At 48.7% G+C, this 18,095-nt stretch overlaps 1 protein-coding gene across 1 annotated transcript in view; it reads right to left on the bottom strand.

The window, feature by feature from the left end:
- Window positions 1-18,095, bottom strand: part of LOC140395214 (receptor-type tyrosine-protein phosphatase delta-like) — a 634,165-nt gene that overhangs the window by 417,923 nt on the left and 198,147 nt on the right. The window contains exon 2 of the mRNA XM_072482754.1: window positions 11,186-11,358. Coding sequence (XP_072338855.1) covers window positions 11,186-11,273 — 88 coding nt within the window. The 5' untranslated portion in view covers window positions 11,274-11,358. The remainder of the gene's footprint in view (window positions 1-11,185; window positions 11,359-18,095) is intronic.

Genomic DNA, 18,095 nt, shown 5'->3' with positions numbered 1-18,095 from the left:
AAAGGGTCTAGAACGTAAGGGCACAGGTTTAAACAATTGACAAAAGAAGGAAAAGCGAGAGGAAAAGAAAAGAAACGTTTTCACACAGTAAGTGGTTGGGGTCTGGAATGCGCTGCCTGAGAGTGTGGCGGGTGTGGGTTCAATCGAAGCATTCAAGAGGGAATTTGCTGATTATGTTAAAAAAAACAAATCTGCAAAGGTATGGGGAGAATGGCACTGGGTGAAATCTTCATTCGGAGAACCTGTGTAGACACGATGGGCTGAATGGTCTCCTGCGCCGTAACAATTGTGTGATTCCGTGAAAAGGCTTATGGTCCTCGGGCAGTATTCTCCCTTCTGGGGACTAAGTCCGCACGCCCGCCGGAAAACGGGCGGGAATCACTTCGGACTTTTTCCTAGAAAGTCCAGGGAGATTCTCCGCCTTCAAGGTGGCTAGCAGGGCCCCGGTGGGGCCCTGTCATCTTCGTGCTGGCCCCCGCGCAACATGGTGGAGCCCTACGGGGGCCCAGCACGGAAGAACATAGGCTCCCCCCGTAATGAGCGTGCCCGCCGATCGGCAGGCACCTATCGCGGGCCTGGCCACCGTGGAGGTCCCCCCACGGAGTCGGATCCCCCCACCCCCCCCCCCCCACCCCCACCAGGACGGCCCCACAGCCAGAACACTGAGGTCCCGCCAGGTGGGACCACATGTGAACTACACCGGCGGGACTTGCCGGAACCAGGTGGGCACTTGGCCCGTTGAGCGCGGAGAATCGCCGCGGGGGCCGCTTTCAATGGCCCCCGCCCGGCGTCGCGTCGAATCGCAACTGCCGGCGATTCTCTGGTCGCCGGTGAATCCCGTGCCGACGTGGGAGCCTATTTTGGGTAATTCTCCACCCCCGCGCCGAGCGTGATTTCGGTGCGGTGGGTCGGAGAATCCCGCCTCGCATCTCAGGACTGTATAACAAATGCAGATGAGGACAAACAGTCCTTCATATACAGACACAGAATCATAAACATTGAGAACATCATTCTCATCCTGAGTTGCACACTGAACGTCCGTACAGGCACATCCACCACTTACCCATCCCTGAACTACACAATGTCCTCAGAAAATCAAAACTAACCCAACACAGAAATAAAATCTGCGACTAATCCAGAATACTGGGAAACGCCTCTTCAAATACCAATAGCAATCATGAAGAGGGCATGGGATGTTTATTGATTCAATATTGCCAGTACCTCATTCTGTGACATGCTTCACTCAGAGACAGAAACCGCTGATCCCATCATAGGTCCTACGACACTAGCACTAAATCCCGCGGATTTCAGGATGCTGGCAATCCACGGGGGTACTTCAGCTCATGAAATCCAACAAAAGATCGCTCACCATGGGACACCTTCAACACCATCTTTACATTTTTCTGTGCACAGCCTTAAGAATTAATTGGTGTAGAATTGTGATAATGGAGGGAGCTGGATGAAGGGCATGTGCCTCACTGGAAACATGCCAATGGGATCTTGTGGAAGTGAAGGGGGTCTCAGCTGTCAGCTGGCGAGCCAGCGAAAACCACATCTGGACTCGTTTCGAAAAGCCAGCAGCATCTGCTCGGGCACTTGACAAGCCAGCATTCCCGGGGATGGAATTCCCACCAATCGGAAACTGCCAGCTTATCAGAGACCAAGAGCTCTATTGAACGGCACAGCCATCAGGTAAGTAGTGGCTGCTTCCGGGATGACACCCACCTCAGGATTAGGATCGTCGCTGGATACCAGGCCAGAGTTGAGTGATAGAGGGAGGCGGAAATAGATTATCATAGAACTTACAGTGCAGAAGGAGGCCATTCGGCCCACCGAGTCTGCACCGGCTCTTGGAAAGAGCACCTTACCCAAGGTCAACATCTCCACCCTATCCCCATAACCCAGTAACCCAACCCAACACTACTGGCAATTTAGCATGGCCAATCCACCTAACCTGCACATCTTTGGACTGTGGGAGGAAACCAGAGCACCCGGAGGAGACCCACGCATACACGGGGAGGATGTGCAGACTCCGCACAGACAGTGACCCAAGCCGGAATCGAACCTGGGACCCTGGAGCTGTGAAGCAATTGTGCTATCCACAATGCAACCGTGCTGCCCCTAAATCGCAGGGTTGGTTTCACTGGGGAAGGAGGGGTGGTGAATGGGGTTCAGTAGCAATGACAGGGGTTTGACTCTCAGTGGGTCCTCCCTTTCCCGATGCCTAGTCCGTCGATCAGTCATTGAGTACCTTTGAATGAAGGACTCCTTTCTAGAAACAGAAAAAAACCTTGCATGGGTTTGCTTATGATGCGCCACCTGCCACTGGGTTAATATCAACAGAGGATGAGTCCCTTAAGTTGCCCACTTAAAAGCTTCAATAGGCATGGGCAGCATGGTGGCGCAGTGGTTAGCACTGCTGTCTCACGGCGCCGAGGTCCCAGGTTCGGTCCCGGCTCTGGGTCACTGTCCGTGTGGAGTGCACATTCTTCCCGTGTTTGCGTGGGTTTCGCCCCCACAACCCAAAAGATTGTGCAGGTTAGGTGGATTTGCCACACTAAATTGCCCCTTAATTGGAAAAAATGAATTGGGTACACTAAATATATGGAAAAAAAAGCTTCAATAGGTGGCGAGACGGAAAGGCCATTCTTGGATCTTCTCACCACGGAGTGAATCAGGGTGGAGGACCCCACCCACCACTGGGGTGGAGGAGGGAAGTCAACGAGGTCCCCACCCACCACCCGCACCCCTAATTTAATGTCCCCTCTCCCCACCACCACACCTGCCACAGGTGAAGGATACAAGGTTCCGCCCAGCATTCCCCCCCAACTCCCCCAACTTGGAAAATCCCATGTTCAAACACTGGCATATGCCAAGTTGTTCAATCATCAATCTGATCAGGAGCAGCAGAATGGAGGCTACACGAGACTCGAGGCAGTTCATAAAGATTTCACGGACCTCAAAAATGATGGCCTGGATGTGGAGATGAGCATCCCATTTCCATTTCCAGGGGCTGGTTTAGCACAATGGGCTAAATAGCTGGCTTGTAAAGCAGACCAAGGCCAGCAGCACGGTTCAATTCGCGTACCAGCCTCCCCGAACAGGCGCCGGAATGTGGCGACTCGGGGCTTTTCACAGTCACTTCATTTGAAGCCTACTTGTGACAATAAGCAATTTTCATTTCATTTCATTTTTCAACAGATCCAATTTTTTCTGACAGAGGAAGGGACGGGGAATGGTTCACACAGAAGGGAATCCCAAACTCAGTGCTGACTTTAACTAGACCATATTTTGATCATTGCTAGGGCCTCAACCCACAATCATATATTAACCAAATAGATCTATAAGCTCTCGAAATGAGGATACAGTCTGTTTAATTAGATATTTAAATGTCCCATTCTTTAAGCTGTCAGAGTTTTAAAAAATGGCCCTCTGCTCGATTGCTTTGATTGACAGGTGGAGGTTAGAAAAAAAAGCAGCAGCACCTGATTGTGTTTCATTATGAGTTCTTGGATGAGTTCCATTATCTCATCTGGTTTTACAGTTTGATTGATAGCTTAAAGAACCTATTAAAGGATTAGCTGTCTTTGATGTGTGGTCTGAATAGATGTTTTTGCTCATTTTTATTAGAAATTAACCACTTGAGGAGATTTAAAAACATTGAATGGGTTTAATGAATGACCAAGGGAATGGGGTGGCTTGGGAGGTAAGGAGTGATTGAGGGCGAGAGGGCAAACAACTTCTAAAGCAGCCTCGGCATTCGCCTATTCCCATGACCACCTACGATATGGTCCAGCGGGTTGTGAAGTTTTTCAACTCGAGCTACCCGCCTTGCTAGCCAAAAACTGGCCCCTGGTGATGAATCTTTAATCATTGTCGAGCCCAGGACAGTCTGGCAGGATTAGTATACTCACTCTTGGGGGGGAAAGGGTGTGAGGAGAAGAGAAGAGATTTTAAAACCATCAGGCCAGCTTCAAACAGAACATGCAGCCAGACGCGAAGCTCTGAAGCCAAGCAAACAAAGATAAAAGAACAGCAAAACTACGGGTAGGAAAAGTGAGAAATTTAGCTAACTTATCAAGGTAACTTGAAGGAAAATTGAGGAGGGTGGATGGGGGTTTCAGCCGAAGCGAGGAGATATCTTCACATGAGGACACAATCCCAATCTGACCAAGCAGGCTATGTCTTCATTTCTTCAATGTAGTGTCTTGTTTCGATGCAATGTTAGGGAGTCATCTTTTGCTTTGTGCAATGATTCAAGACAATTTGCCTTGCTCAGCAATCGGTAAACCCTGAAAAAATGTGGGTGATGAGTGAGTAGCTGCCCAGTGTAGGACAAGGCCACACACACACCAGAAGTCAGTGGCTTTGATTCTCAGTTAAACTGTTTACTGATCTCTTTTTTTTATAAATGTATTTTATTACAAACTTATATAAATGGTAACAAAACATAAAACAATCCAGGGAACAAACTCCTCAACACACAATTTATACAGTTTGTACAAATGTTTTCCCTGTTTTCACCACTCCGCCACAACAAACAATTCCTCAAACATGCCCTCCAACATCCCCCACCTTGCCTTGAAGCCCTCCGCTGAACCCCTCAATTCGTATTTGCTCTTTTCTAACAAAGAAAGTCACATAATTCTCCCAGCCAGGCCGCCACCCCCGGCGGCTCAGCTGACCACCATCCCAATAGAATTCTTTGCTGGGCAATCAGAGAGGCAACAGCCACAACATCATCCTTCCTCCCCTCCATCAGTTCCAGCTTCTCCGAAATCCCAAATATCACCATAAATGGGTCCGGCCCAACCTCCAACCCCACTATCCTCGTTAATGCTGTGAACACTCCCGCCCAGAATCACTCCAAATTCTCGCAACCCCAGAATATATGCGCATGGTTTTCTGGTCCCCGCCCACATTTCTTGCACTCATCTGCGACCCCCTGGAAGAACCCACTCATCCTTGCTCGGGTCATATGTACCTATGTACTACCTTGAACTGTATTACGCTCATCTTTGCGCATGAGGAAGTCACATTTACCCTTCATAGTGCCTCACTCCATACTCCCCTGTTTATCTCCCCTCCCAGCTCCCCCCAATTCTCCTTAATCTTCACCACCTGCTCACCTGCTGCGATCCATATAGGTTTCCGATCCTGCCCTCCCCTTCCACGCCTGCCATATCTCTTTCCAAACCTTCTGTGCAAAGTCCTTTACCTGCACGTATTTAAACTCATTTCTTCTCAGGCGCTCTTCCCTCACCTTCAATTCCTCTATACTGGCAAACATTTCTTGCAGGTACAGATTCCTCACCTTAACCAGCCATATTTCTCTCCACTTCCTATACATACCGCCTGCGCCACCCCCCCCCCCCCCCCACCCCCCCCACCCCCACCCCCCAACCCCAGCTCGAATCCACAGTTTTCGCACAGCGGTGTCAACATCGACATCCCCTCTATCCTAAAATACTGGTTCCAGATCTTTACTGTGGACTGTACTACTGGGCTCTCCGCGTATTTCCTTGGCGCCAGTAGCAACGTCGTGTTGTCATTGCCCTCAGGCAGGACCCCCTACAGGATTCTTCCTCTATCCTGACCCATTCTACCCCCTCTCCTTCCCAACACTGCCTCACCTTATCCACGTTCGCTGCCCAGTAATAATGCAGCAGGTTCGACAACGCCTCTGTCTCTGTAACAGGGTCCCCTTAACCCATGGCCCCTTCCCTGCCCAGACAAAGTCTGATATAATTGTATCCAGCTTCTGGAAAAAGGCCTTCGGTACAAAAATTGTAAGCATCAATATGAACAGGAACCTCGACAAAACATTCATCTTCACCACTTGGACCCTCCCTGCCAGAGTCAGAAGCAGGGTGTCCCATCTCTTCAGATCCTCCCTCACATCCTCCACCAGCTTTGTTAGATTCCAATTATGCAGCATCGTCCACTCTTTCGCTACTGGAATCCCCAGATATTTAAACTTATCTCTGGCCACCTTGAATGGCAACCCTCCTAGGTTGGCTCACTGACCCAGCTCGTTCACCGGAAACACTTCACTTTTCCCTACGTTTAATTTATATCCAGAGACCACCCCAAACTTCTCCAACGGGCCCATAATCTTCCCCCTGCTCTCCAACGAGTCCGAGATGTACAAAAGCAGGTTGTCCGTGTATAGCGACACCCAATGCCCCCTACTCCCCCTCGTAATCCCTTGCCACCCTGTCAACCCCCTAAGGGCCATTGCCAGAAGATCTATAGCCTGCACAAACAACAGCAGTGACAGGGGGCACCCCTGCCTTGTTCCCCTATGCAGTTCAAAGATTTGTGTACCCGTACACTTGCCATTGGTGCCACAGATAACAGGCGCACCAATGCGACAAACTTCGGCCCAAACCCGAACCTTCCCAGGACCTCAAACAGGCACTGCCACTCCACCCAGTCAAATGCCTTCTCCGCATCCATGGACACCACCACCTCCGGTACCATGGATCACATTTAACAGCCTCCTTATATTACTAGAGAGCTGCCTGTCTGGTCCTCTGCAACCACTCCCGGGACATAATCTTCCATCCTTCCCACCACCAACTTAGCCAGCACTTTCACATCCGTATTTAACAGCGATGTGTTGCTGCAATTGTACAGGGTCTTGGTGAGGCCACACCTGGAGTATTGTGTGCAGTTTTGGTCTCCTTCTCTGAGGAAGGATGTTCTTGCTCTCGAGGGAGTTCAGCGAAGGTTTACCAGACTGATTCCAGGGATGGCGGGACTGTCATAGGAGGATAGATTGACAAGGTTGTGATTGTTCTCGCTGGAGTTCAGAAGAATGAGGGGGGATCTCATGGAGACTTATAAAATTCTAACAGGACTAGACATGGTAAATGCAGGGTAGATGTTACCAATGATGGGTGTGTCCAGAACCGGGGGTCACAGTCTGAGGATTCAGAGTAAATCATTTCGGACAGATATAAGGAGACATTTCTTCGCCCAAAGAGTGGTGAGTCTGTGGAATTCATTACCACAGGAAGTAGTTGATGCTAAAACATTGAATATATTCAAGAGGCAGCTAGATACAGCACTTGGAGAGAATATGATCAAAGGCTGTGGGGAGAAAGCAGAATTAGGCTATTGAGTTGGATGATCTGCCATGATCGTGATAAATGACGGAGCAGGCTCGAAGGGCCAAAGGCCTCCTCCTGCTCCTATCTTCTATGTATCTATGTTTATGGGCCTATATTACCCACCTTCCAATGGGTCCTTCCCCTTCTTTGGTATCAATGTGATTGTTGCCTGTGCTATTGTCTCCAGTAGCTCCCCCTTCTCCAACGCCTCATTAAATGCCCCTAAGAGATGCGGTGCCAGGCCCGTTCCAAGCTCCTTATAAAATTCCACCGGGTATCCATCAGGCCCTATGGCCTTCCCCGACTTAATACCCCTTATACTGTCCAATACCTCCTCTAGCGCCTGCCTCTTCTCTTCCTCCAACTGTGGAAACTCCAATCCATCAAAAAAATGCCCCATGTCCTCCTCCTCGCCCCCCTGTGGCCGCCTGTACAACTACTTATAGTAATCCCTAAATGCCTAATTTTTCTTCCCCAGCTCCGAAACAGCATCTCCTGCCCCAGTCCGTATCTTCAATATTTTCCTGGACGCAGCTCGTCTCGGAAGCTGATGTGCCAACTTGCCTTCGACCTGCCTTCTCCCCGTATTCGTATTGCACCCCCTTGCCCTGCACAGCTGCCCTACCACCCTCCTTGTTGTCAACCTGTCAAATTCCCCCTGCAACTTTTTCCTCCTCGCCAATCCCTCCATGGTGGGCACCCTCAAGTACTCCCTATGTACCTCAACTATCTTGTTCATTAACCGTTCACATTCCTCCCTCCTTTCCCTATCCTCATGTGCCTTGAACAAGATAATCTCCCCTTGGACCACCGCCTTTATGCTTCCCAAAATGTTGCTGCCAACAGCTCTCCGTTTTGGTTCAACTCAACATAGTCTTTAATCACCGACCGCACTTTATCACAAAACCCTCTATCCGCCGACAACCTCGAATGGAGCGTCCACCCCAGCCTCTGCTCCCATCCTGATCTAAGCCGAATCTCCAGCCAATGGGACGCATGGTCTGAGATTTCTATCCCCCTATACTCTGCCCCTCCACCCCAACCAAAACCTCCCACTCACCACAAAGATTCTTGAATATAAACATGTGACAAAAGGGAGTACTCCACCCTGGGTTCTTAACGAGCCACGGGTTCACCATACCCACCCTTCCCATGAACCCTCCCAGCTCCTTTACCATTCGTAGCCTATCCATTGACCAAGGACTCTATATATCTACCCTCAGTTCTAGAACACAATTGAAATTTCCTCCCATGAGCAACTTGTATGTGGCAAAGTCCGGGTTCATTGCCAGCAGCCCCATCATAAAACCTACATCGTTCTAATTCAGTGCACATACATTCACCAATGCCATCGGCGTCCCACCAATACTCCCCTCGCACCATCACTCGGATCCCTCACTTCCTTTGTACTCACAAATCCTGTTTTCTTGCTCATCAGAATGGTCACTCCCGCAACTTTGAATCAAACCCCGAGTGGAACACATGACCCACCCATCCCTTTCTCAGCCTAACCTGGGGCTGGATTCTCCATTATTGGGACTATGTCCCGAAGCCAGTATCAAAACGGTCGGGTTTTACGCCAAAAAAATGTGGATCAAAGGGACACAAATTCCAAGCCCTGTAGGGGGCTAGCAGGGACCCGGAGTAGATCTCTCAGCTTTTGCAGCAGATATGGGCCCCTGCACGTCTGGATCAGAGGCCGCGCATGCGCACGGCAGCGGCCTCCAGCAGCCGCTCCATGGCACACGCGGACCACAGAGCTAGACCCAAAAACGAGACCCTCCTGATCGGCCGAGTGCCCAACCCTCAACCCCCGCACAAGCATTCCCCGGCCGCATATAAGGCCGCCCCTGGCCTCCGATCGACCCGCCCCCGACCAGGGCAGCAAGTCCGCAGCCACCACACGACCGGCTGGAGCACATTAGTTCCACGCCGTCGTGACTTTGGCCGGGCAGGGGCGGAGAATGGTGGAGCAGGCCTCTGGCAATGGCACCGGGTAGGTCCCAGTGGGCCCACAGAATCGGTGAACCGGCGCCAGTCCTGATTTCTTGCAGGAATCATGGATTCTTCGCCCACACGCCGGCCTCGATTTCGACCGAGGATGCAGAGAATCCAGCCCCCGATCCTTCACGTGGATGTGCATCTCCTGCAGAAAGACCACCTATGCCTTTAAATTCTTGAGGTGCGCAAAGGCTCAAGATCTTGTCACCCGTCCATTGAGCCGACGCACATTCCATGTTATAAGCCTTACCGGGGGCTTGCGCCTCCATTCCCCCCCACCATCTTCCCGTTTTGGCTCTACCCCAAAGGAGTAAGGGGGGACGGCCATCCCCTTACAAACTTCTCACTCCTGCTACCCATTGTCCACCCAACAGGGAAAAGAAAAAAGCCCCCCCTCCCTCCAACCCCCGCTCTACCTGTAACCCTCATTGTTCTAAAGTGTCAGCACCTCCATCTCCCAAAAATGTTCAGTTCTCCCCCAGTTTATGCTCCTTGATAAAGTCATTGGCCATTTCTGGGATCTCAAAATAGTATTACCTGCCATCAAAAGTTACCCATATTTTCGCAGGGTAGAGCACCCCAAACCTGATCTGCCGTCGATACAGCACCAACAGCCCTGTTGAACCCCACACGCCGTTTTGCTAGTGCAGCTCCAATGTCCTGGTATATTCGGACCTTGTTCCCTTCCCATTCACAATTCCACTTCTCCTTGGCCCACTGCAGTATCTTCTCTTACTCCACAAACTTGTGGAGTCTCACGATCACTGCCCACGGCGGCTCCCCAGCTCTCGAACCATACCTCGTGGCTCCTTCAAGCAGGCTGACTATTCGCAGATTCTGTCTTCTCAACCTGTTTTCCTGCTCCTCCACCTTTGCTCTTAGCGTCTTGCGAAGGTCTCCTAAGCGCCTCACCTCTGCCTCAAGTGCCACCACTCTATCGCTGTGTTCCAACATCACCCTCTCCATTCTTGGATATGCGACCCCTGTGCCTCCAGACATTTTTCCACCCTCTCCATCGAGCCCTTCAGGGGTGCCACAGCCTCTTCAATCTCCTTCCTCTGCTGATGGAACTCTTCCCTGATAAAGGCCATCAACTGTTCCATCTGGGCCTTCCAACTTGCACTGACCCTTCCCCCTCTGACATAGAATCATAGAATTTACAGTGCAGAAGGAGGCCATTTGGCCCATCAAGTCTGCACCGGCTCTTGGAAAGAGCACCCTACCCAAGGTCCACACCTCCACCCTATCCCCATAACCCAGTAACCCAACCCAACACTAAGGGCAATTTTGGACACTATGGGCAATTTAGCATGGCCAATCCACCTAACCTGCACATCTTTGGACTGTGGGAGGAAACCGGAGCACCCGGAGGAAACCCACGCACACACGGGGAGGATGTGCAGACTCCGCACAGACAGTGACCCAAGCCGGAATCGAACCTGGGACCCTGGAGCTGTGAAGCATTTGTGCTATCCACAAGGCTACCGTGCTGCCCTTTCCCTTTGGTGCTACGTCACAGGTCTCTTCCAACTCCTTGGCCAGGTCTTTCACCTTCTTCTGCCGGGTTTGGTCACCAGCAGACATGCCACTCCTGGGGGTTGGGATACCTCTCCTCCGACCTTCAGCTACACTTCTCCATCGACTTTACACCCATTTTCGGGTAAAAAGAGCCCTTCTCTACGCTTTCAGGTTGGAGCTGCCCTGCGTACGGCCACTCACACCATGGTCGCCTCCGGATGTCCAAATGTTTGTTGATCTCACCAGAGTGAGGTACAGGATAGCAGACAGCACCCATGGATCTTTACGTCAACTAGAATCAGAACCCTCAAAGGAAAAGAACACAAACACAGGAACAGCAGTGTGCATTGCAGTTTCTTGAGCCTGTTTCACCGTTAAATTAGAATATGAATAACATCGTAAATATAACACAAGCTTATCACTCTTCGAAAAGTCAGGCTGATAAATTACCGCAATGGTGATATTCAATCACCTTTTTTTTTCTTTCTACATCACCTTGTCGATCAGTTGCAGTGGTATCACCACAGGTTTCACAAATAGGAAAGGCTTACCTTCAATAGTGGAGTCAGCCAGCACCAAGGACAACAAGGCCATTGCAAAGACAACCGGAGGCATCATCAAGTAACTTGGTAACAGCATCCTTGGCGATGACCTTTAACACTGGCCTGGAAGCCAAGGCCTGGACCAGCGTAAGAGCCGTTTTCAGATAGGACTCACTTCAAGTCTGGAAAGAGAGGACAGAGAAACAAAGAACAAGATTTAAATTGTGCACATTTTAAACCAAAGTGACCAACAAAAGTCTTAGCTTTAACTAATGGGATATTATTTTTCAATTTGAAGTGAGTGGCTCAGTAATCCAGGTGCAGGCTGTTGTGTTATGCTGCTTCGGATAACACAGGCTGCTACTTGATGCAGTCTTAATTAAAGGATGCTCCAGGCTCTGAAATGAGTTCAACGTGTTTATTGAATTATTAACACAGTTCTCAAATGAGTTTGACTCTCTGCTAATCTAACTGCAGTAACTCAGTCTAACTGTACCAGTTTGCTCTAAGCCACGTGCTGGGGTGTGATGCTGCTGATCAACTCTGTCTAACTCTCTAGATGTCGGTCTGTGGAAAGAGGCAGGATGTGAGTGCCTCATTCCTATTATAGTATTTATGTCATGCCCCCTTGTGGTGATGCCACCTCTGAGTGTCCTGATAGCCCATTGGTTGTGTCCTAGTCTGAGTGTTCATTGGTTGCATGTTTGCATATCATGACACAGGCCTTTCAGTTCAGGGAACTGGGATCAAATCTCGTCTCAGCTAATGATCCCTTACTCTCCGAGCTGTAAGAATCCTAAGTGAAAGGAGTTTTGACAGAGTCATACAATTTTCTAGTGGTCAAGGCTCCACAGAACAAAATATCTCAATAATATGACATTAAAGTGCCATTATTCTTCACAAAAGTCTTGGGTGTAATGTGTATGTGCAACGTTGGCACAGTAGGGACTATTAGACATTTGGAGAAACGTGGCTGGTGGCGTGTTAAGTGAGCTCAGCACTCCTCCAGAATACAAAAATCTTTATTTTAAATTATTAAGATTGCTATTACTTGTGCCTGGACAATTAGCAGGGGTTTGGAACCCAGCAGAAAACTGACTATTCCTTCCCTCAGAAAAGCCATATTTGAACTTTGAAATAAAACAGTTCAACATTGCAGAAAGATCTAGAGAACTCTCATCTTTGACTCAGTTAGCAGGTGGACTAACCATTGGGGCATTAAGCCAAACGACAAAAAAAGGTGCCAGGTTCGAGTCCCCATCCCGTACATTCGAATAGAGAGAGTAAACGTGCATAGATGGTTCGTGAGGAAGGGTCAGGACTCAACTGTGATGCCACCTATCGCCCGTCAGTCATTGCCAAGATGCACGAGGTCACGGCATTTGGAAAGGAAGAAAGCACAATTTTTGGACTTGTACCCTATTTTGGGTTACAAGAATTGACCAATTAAAGTAAATCAAACAAACTGAGGGACAAGTTAAAGGGACAGCCCCTTAAAGATACTGCCTTCAACAAAAAACGAATCATAAAGAAAAATTAAAACATCAATTCAAAATGTGACCAAGAGGACTGATAATGCACCCTCATCCCCATGGTGCCCACTGGGTAGGAAAGGCCTTGACGGTGTCGGTGGGCTCCGCGTGTTCCCTTTCCAGGGACACCCCATCGCAAGTATAGCTGCTGTGGAAGGGAAGACAGTCGGGTTGGATGACCCCCTCGGTGACCCCCTGCCTGGACCTGTTGATTGAAAGTTTGGCCAGGCCCAGGAGCAGATTCATGAGGTGGTCCTTCTCCCTCCACTCTCTGCATCGCGTGCTTGTAGATGAAGAGAGTGGGGTTGAAGTGCAAACAAAGCTGTAATGAAAAGTGTCTTAAAAAACTAAAAAGGGGGTGAAGTCTAAAACAACCTATATAAGCATGGCCCCATAGCATGAGTCAGCACCTGCTAATGGGCGAGGGAGAAAGAATATGCAAAGTTGAGCCATCCTTATATTAACATCTAGCAGGCAACTGCCTGAGACAGAATCAATAGAAACTGCAGAGAAGGAGTCTCTTCCATAAAAACTTTGGATTTTATAAATCCTTTCCTCTAATTCAATTGTGTGATTTACTTTCTAATATTTTTCCATTACAACTTGTAAGAGAGACAGTCAGCTTGTGGGTGGAACACGCCAGTCATGTTGAATAAAAGCCAGCAAAGAATAATGACCATTTGAATGATTTAACCAGAAATACATGAATATAAGAAAAAACATGAAACGCAGCTTGCCAGCCTCTCCTTCAACCACCTTTGAGGTCACTCATTTGGTCAAGGTAAAGAATCGCATCCATTCAGTGAATGGAGAGATAAATGATCTGGCTGATTCAGCACAGTTTCAGATTCAGGCCCAGAATCTTTCATTGTCATCTCTCCTCTCATTGCAATAACGGTTAAGACCTAATAATAACAACCTCTCCAAATACGAGTCTGGACAGGCTCCTGTGATCACAACGCTTATCGATATTCAGAGAAACTGCCAAGCCTGGGTAAATGAGGCCATGGTCTCATTTTTCAGGAGCATATTTTGCAGAGCTAAAATGTATATCCAAATATTAGGCTTGTATATCCTGAGGAGAGCATATTCTTTTTCCAACGTGGCGTTTTCAGCCCATTTTCTGTTTGATGTAGAAACACAGGAACATTCAGCCACACTAGCTTTCTTCATGATTCATTTAGGTTATCCCTGATCTGTACCTCAACTCCATTTACCTGCTTTATCCCTTTTGGGTCCCACAATCCCAGATTCCCACAAAACTGCTTCCCAATTCAGCTACTTCAAGATCGGGCGGGATTCTCCGACCCCCCGTCGGGTCGGACAATCGCTGGGGGGGGGGGGGGAGTCCCGCCCTCGCCGGCTGCCGAATTCTTCGGCGCCAGAGATTTGGTGGGGGCGGGAATCGCGTCGCGCCGGTCGGCGGGCTCCCCCCAGCGATTCTCCGGCCCGTAATGGGCCAAAGTCCCGCCCGTTCTATGCAGGTCTCGCCGGCATAAATTGGAGTTGGTCCCTTATCGGTGGGACCTGGCGGCGTGGGCGGGCTCCGGGGTCCTCGGGGGGGCGCGAGCCGATCTGGCCTCGGGGGGTGCCCCCATGGTGGCCTGGCCCACGATCGGGGCCCATCAATCCACGGGCGGGCCTGTGCTGTGGGAGCACGCTATTCCTATGCGCATCCGCGATGGTCGGCGCAAAGGTGAACCCCCCCTGCACATGCGTGTGGGTGACGTCAGCTGTTGCTGATGCTCCCGCGCATGCGCCCACCCGCGTCGGCCGGCGGAGTCCCTTCGGCCCCGGCTGGCGTGGCGCCAAAGGCCTTCCACGCCCGCCGGCCGGCCGGCGCAAACCACTCCGGCGCCGGCCTAGCCCCTGAAGGTGCGGAGGATTCCGCACCTTTGGGGCGGCCCGACGCCGGAGTGGTTCCTGCCACTCCACTGCACCGTTCTGCCCGTCCCGCCGATCCACGGAGAATCCCGCCCGGACCACAGTCTGGATTCCGCCAAGAATGGAGATAGTTTTGAAGTAATCAATTGTGAGGAGGTTTTTACTGAGAATTATACACAATAAACAGGAAAATATCTATAGCATCCCTATAGTACACAAGAGGCCATTTGGCCCATCGAGTCTGCACCCATGCTCTGAAAGAGCGCCGTACCCAGAACCACTTCTCCACCCTATCACTATAACCCCACCTAACCATTAGACACTAAATGCAAGTTTAGCATGGCCAATCCACCTAACCTGCACATCTTTGGACTGAAAACATTGAAGGCAATCATACGGACTCGAAATGCTAGCTCTGTTTCTTTCTCCATGCTTTCAGACCTGCTGAGGTTATCTAGCATTTTCTGTTTTTATTAGCATAGAAACGCTGTTTGGCCCGACCAATCCATGCCAGTGCTTAGGCTCCAATTGAGCTCCCCTTATTCTTCCTGCGATCTTGGGAATAGTGGGATTGTCTTATGAGGAGTGATTGAGGAAAATGGACCTGTATTCTCTAGAGTATAACTCATAGCAAATACTGTGAGTTAATCTCTTTGGAACTTACAACATTTTTAACAGGGTGAGACAGGGTAGATGTGAATGGGATGTTTCCCCTGGCTGGTGAGTCTAGAATCAGGGGGCACAGCCCCAGAATAATGGGAAGCTTCTTCAGAATTCTCTGCTTGATACATTGGCAATTCTCTTGTATTGGACGAGGCGTACTGTTATCTCAGTTGATTTGGTGGCAAGCATGTGGTGTGGAATAGGAACAGCGCAGGTTCAATTGCCATTCAGACCTCCTTTCTCACCCTTCCCAAGAGTGGAAAGCATAAGCAAACAACCACTGACAAAATAAACACCAAAAAAAGGGTTCAGGACCACGCATCAGCAGACAATGAGCCAATGACCTGCCTCCAGCTGAACAAATGAATGTAATATTGATGCTTTTTAGTTTAGCTCTTCATTGCAAACGGAAATGCTCTCTCCAAGTTTACTCTTATCCTGGTAGGTATAACCTTACAGTTCTAGTGTCATGCTTGCTATTTTTATTTGCAATCTTTCCAATGCCTCTATATCCTTTTTTATAATATAGTAGCCACAGCTCTACACATGGTCCAAGTGTGGTCTGATCTGATACAAGTTGATAGTAACTGCTCAATTTCATCCCTCTAGAAATAAACTCCAAGTGCTCGACTTGTTTGTGTTTTGGACTTATCGAGCGGGGTCACAACTTTAAGAGATTTGAAATGAAAATGAAATTGCGTATTTGTATTCCCAGATTCCTTTGCTCCTCTACCCATTTAAAAGCTTATGTTCCAAGTAACAAGGGATCTCTTTATTTCTCTTAACAAAAATGTAGTACCTCAGACTTATCCATATTGACTTTTCTCACCAGTTATATGCCAATTCAGAAAGTTTATTAATGTCTTCTTCTAACTTGTTGCAGGCCTCCTCAGTAACTCCTCCCCACTGAAAAAACAACCCCCCACCCCCATTTGTTACCATCTGTAAATCTAGAAATTGTTTTTTGATTCCAAAGTCTGAATCGTTAATATAAATTGTGGATTGTGCTCTGAGCACTGGACCTTGTGGGAACCCATTTCTATGCCTCAGCCACTCTGAATCCCTTATTCTTTACTTACTGTCCTGAAGCCAGTTAGCTATCTATTCTGAAACTTGTCCCCTGATCCCACATGTTTTAATCTTATTCTTTACTATATAGTGTGGAACCTTAAAACAGACCTTTTGGAAATCTAGATATATTACATCTACTACATTACCCTTGTGTGATCTCTGGGTTTTAAAAAAATTCAATGAGGTTGGCCAAGGCTTTCACCTTTGAAATCCAATCTGACTACTCATCATTACATTTTTTATTTCTAGCATTTTAAAAAAATTCCTTTAGTAGAGATTCCATTATCTTTCCACCAATGTTAAGCTAAATGAACTATCTCCCTTGTTAGATACAGGTATAACATCAGCAGTCATCTGATACTACAACGTTTCCTAGCAAACTATGAAAGGTGTATAACATAGTGCCTCTGTTATCTCTTCCTTAAGTAAAAGTTGCGGTAGCAATCCATCCAGACGAGGGGATTCATCCCTTTATGAGTTGGATAAATGTATTTACTATCTTTCCTCTCTCTATTTTAAATGTGGTTACATCATTTCTAACTTTTAAAAAATAAATTTAGAGTTCCCAATTAGTTTTTTCCAATTAAGTGGCAGCACAGTAGCATTGTGGATAGCACAATTGCTTCACAGCTCCAGGGTCCTAGGTTCGATTCCGGCTTGGGTCACTGTCTGTGCGGAGTCTGCACATCCTCCCCGTGTGTGCGTGGGTTTCCTCCGGGTGCTCCGGTTTCCTCCCACAGTCCAAAGATGTGCAGGTTAGGTGGATTGGCCGTGATAAATTGCCCTTAGTGTCCAAAATTGCCCTTAGTGTTGGGTGGGGTTACTGGGTTATGGGGATAGGGTGGAGGTGTTGACCTTGGGTAGGGTGCTCTTTCCAAGAGCCGGTGCAGACTCGATGGGCTGAATGGCCTCCGTCTGCACTGTAAATTCTATGATAATCTATGAAGTGTCAGCGTGGCCAATCCACCCACCCTGCACATCTTTGGGTAGTGGGGGCAGGACTCACGCAAACATGGGGAGAATGCGCAAACTCTACACGGACAGTGACCCAGGGCCGGGATCAAACCTGGGTCCTTGGCGCCATGAGGCAGCAGTGCTAACCACTGTGCCACCATGGTGCCCTATCATTTCCAACTTATGATGGCCACCTGATCTGGCTCCCTGATAAATACTGAAGCAAAACAATTATTTAATGTTTCTGTCATTTCATTATTTCTGCCTGAGATTCTATTCAGACCGTGCCTTGGTGGCCATATTCAGACAGTGATGACTTTGCAGCATTACTGTCTCAGAGCCAAAAGATTGCGGTTTATGCTCCATGCATAAACTACTCTGACATTCCAACGTTGTGAGCGAGTGTGCAGAGGTGCAATACTTTTGATGTGGTTAAACTGATTGCACCTGTAGCGCAGGTGGATGCTGAAGGGACTGTGTCGCAGCTAACTAAAGAGCCGGAATTTCTCCCAGTGTCCTGGCCTACGCTCCTGCCTCTTTAACCACTCCACTGACACAAGCATCTTGACTTTCATCCCACAGCTGCTTGCTGTGTGCAAAATGACTGCTTTGTTTTACTGTCAGCGCACTTGAAAGTAATTGATTATATATGAGGTACTTTGTCATTTTCTAAGAGATGTGATAAGATGCAATATAAATGCAATCACCCTTTCAATGACATGAGGCTAGCATCCTATCCAGGGGCTTGCTGAGATTCTCGAACAGCTATAAATAAATGTAAAACTTTAATGAAAGGAAATTTCTAAGATGGTGGA

This window comes from Scyliorhinus torazame, chromosome 18, assembly GCF_047496885.1.
Source record: "Scyliorhinus torazame isolate Kashiwa2021f chromosome 18, sScyTor2.1, whole genome shotgun sequence".
NCBI lineage: Eukaryota > Metazoa > Chordata > Chondrichthyes > Carcharhiniformes > Scyliorhinidae > Scyliorhinus > Scyliorhinus torazame.
The sequence above is the reverse complement of the archived record's forward strand: the minus strand, read 5'-3'. Positions and strand labels throughout refer to the sequence as shown.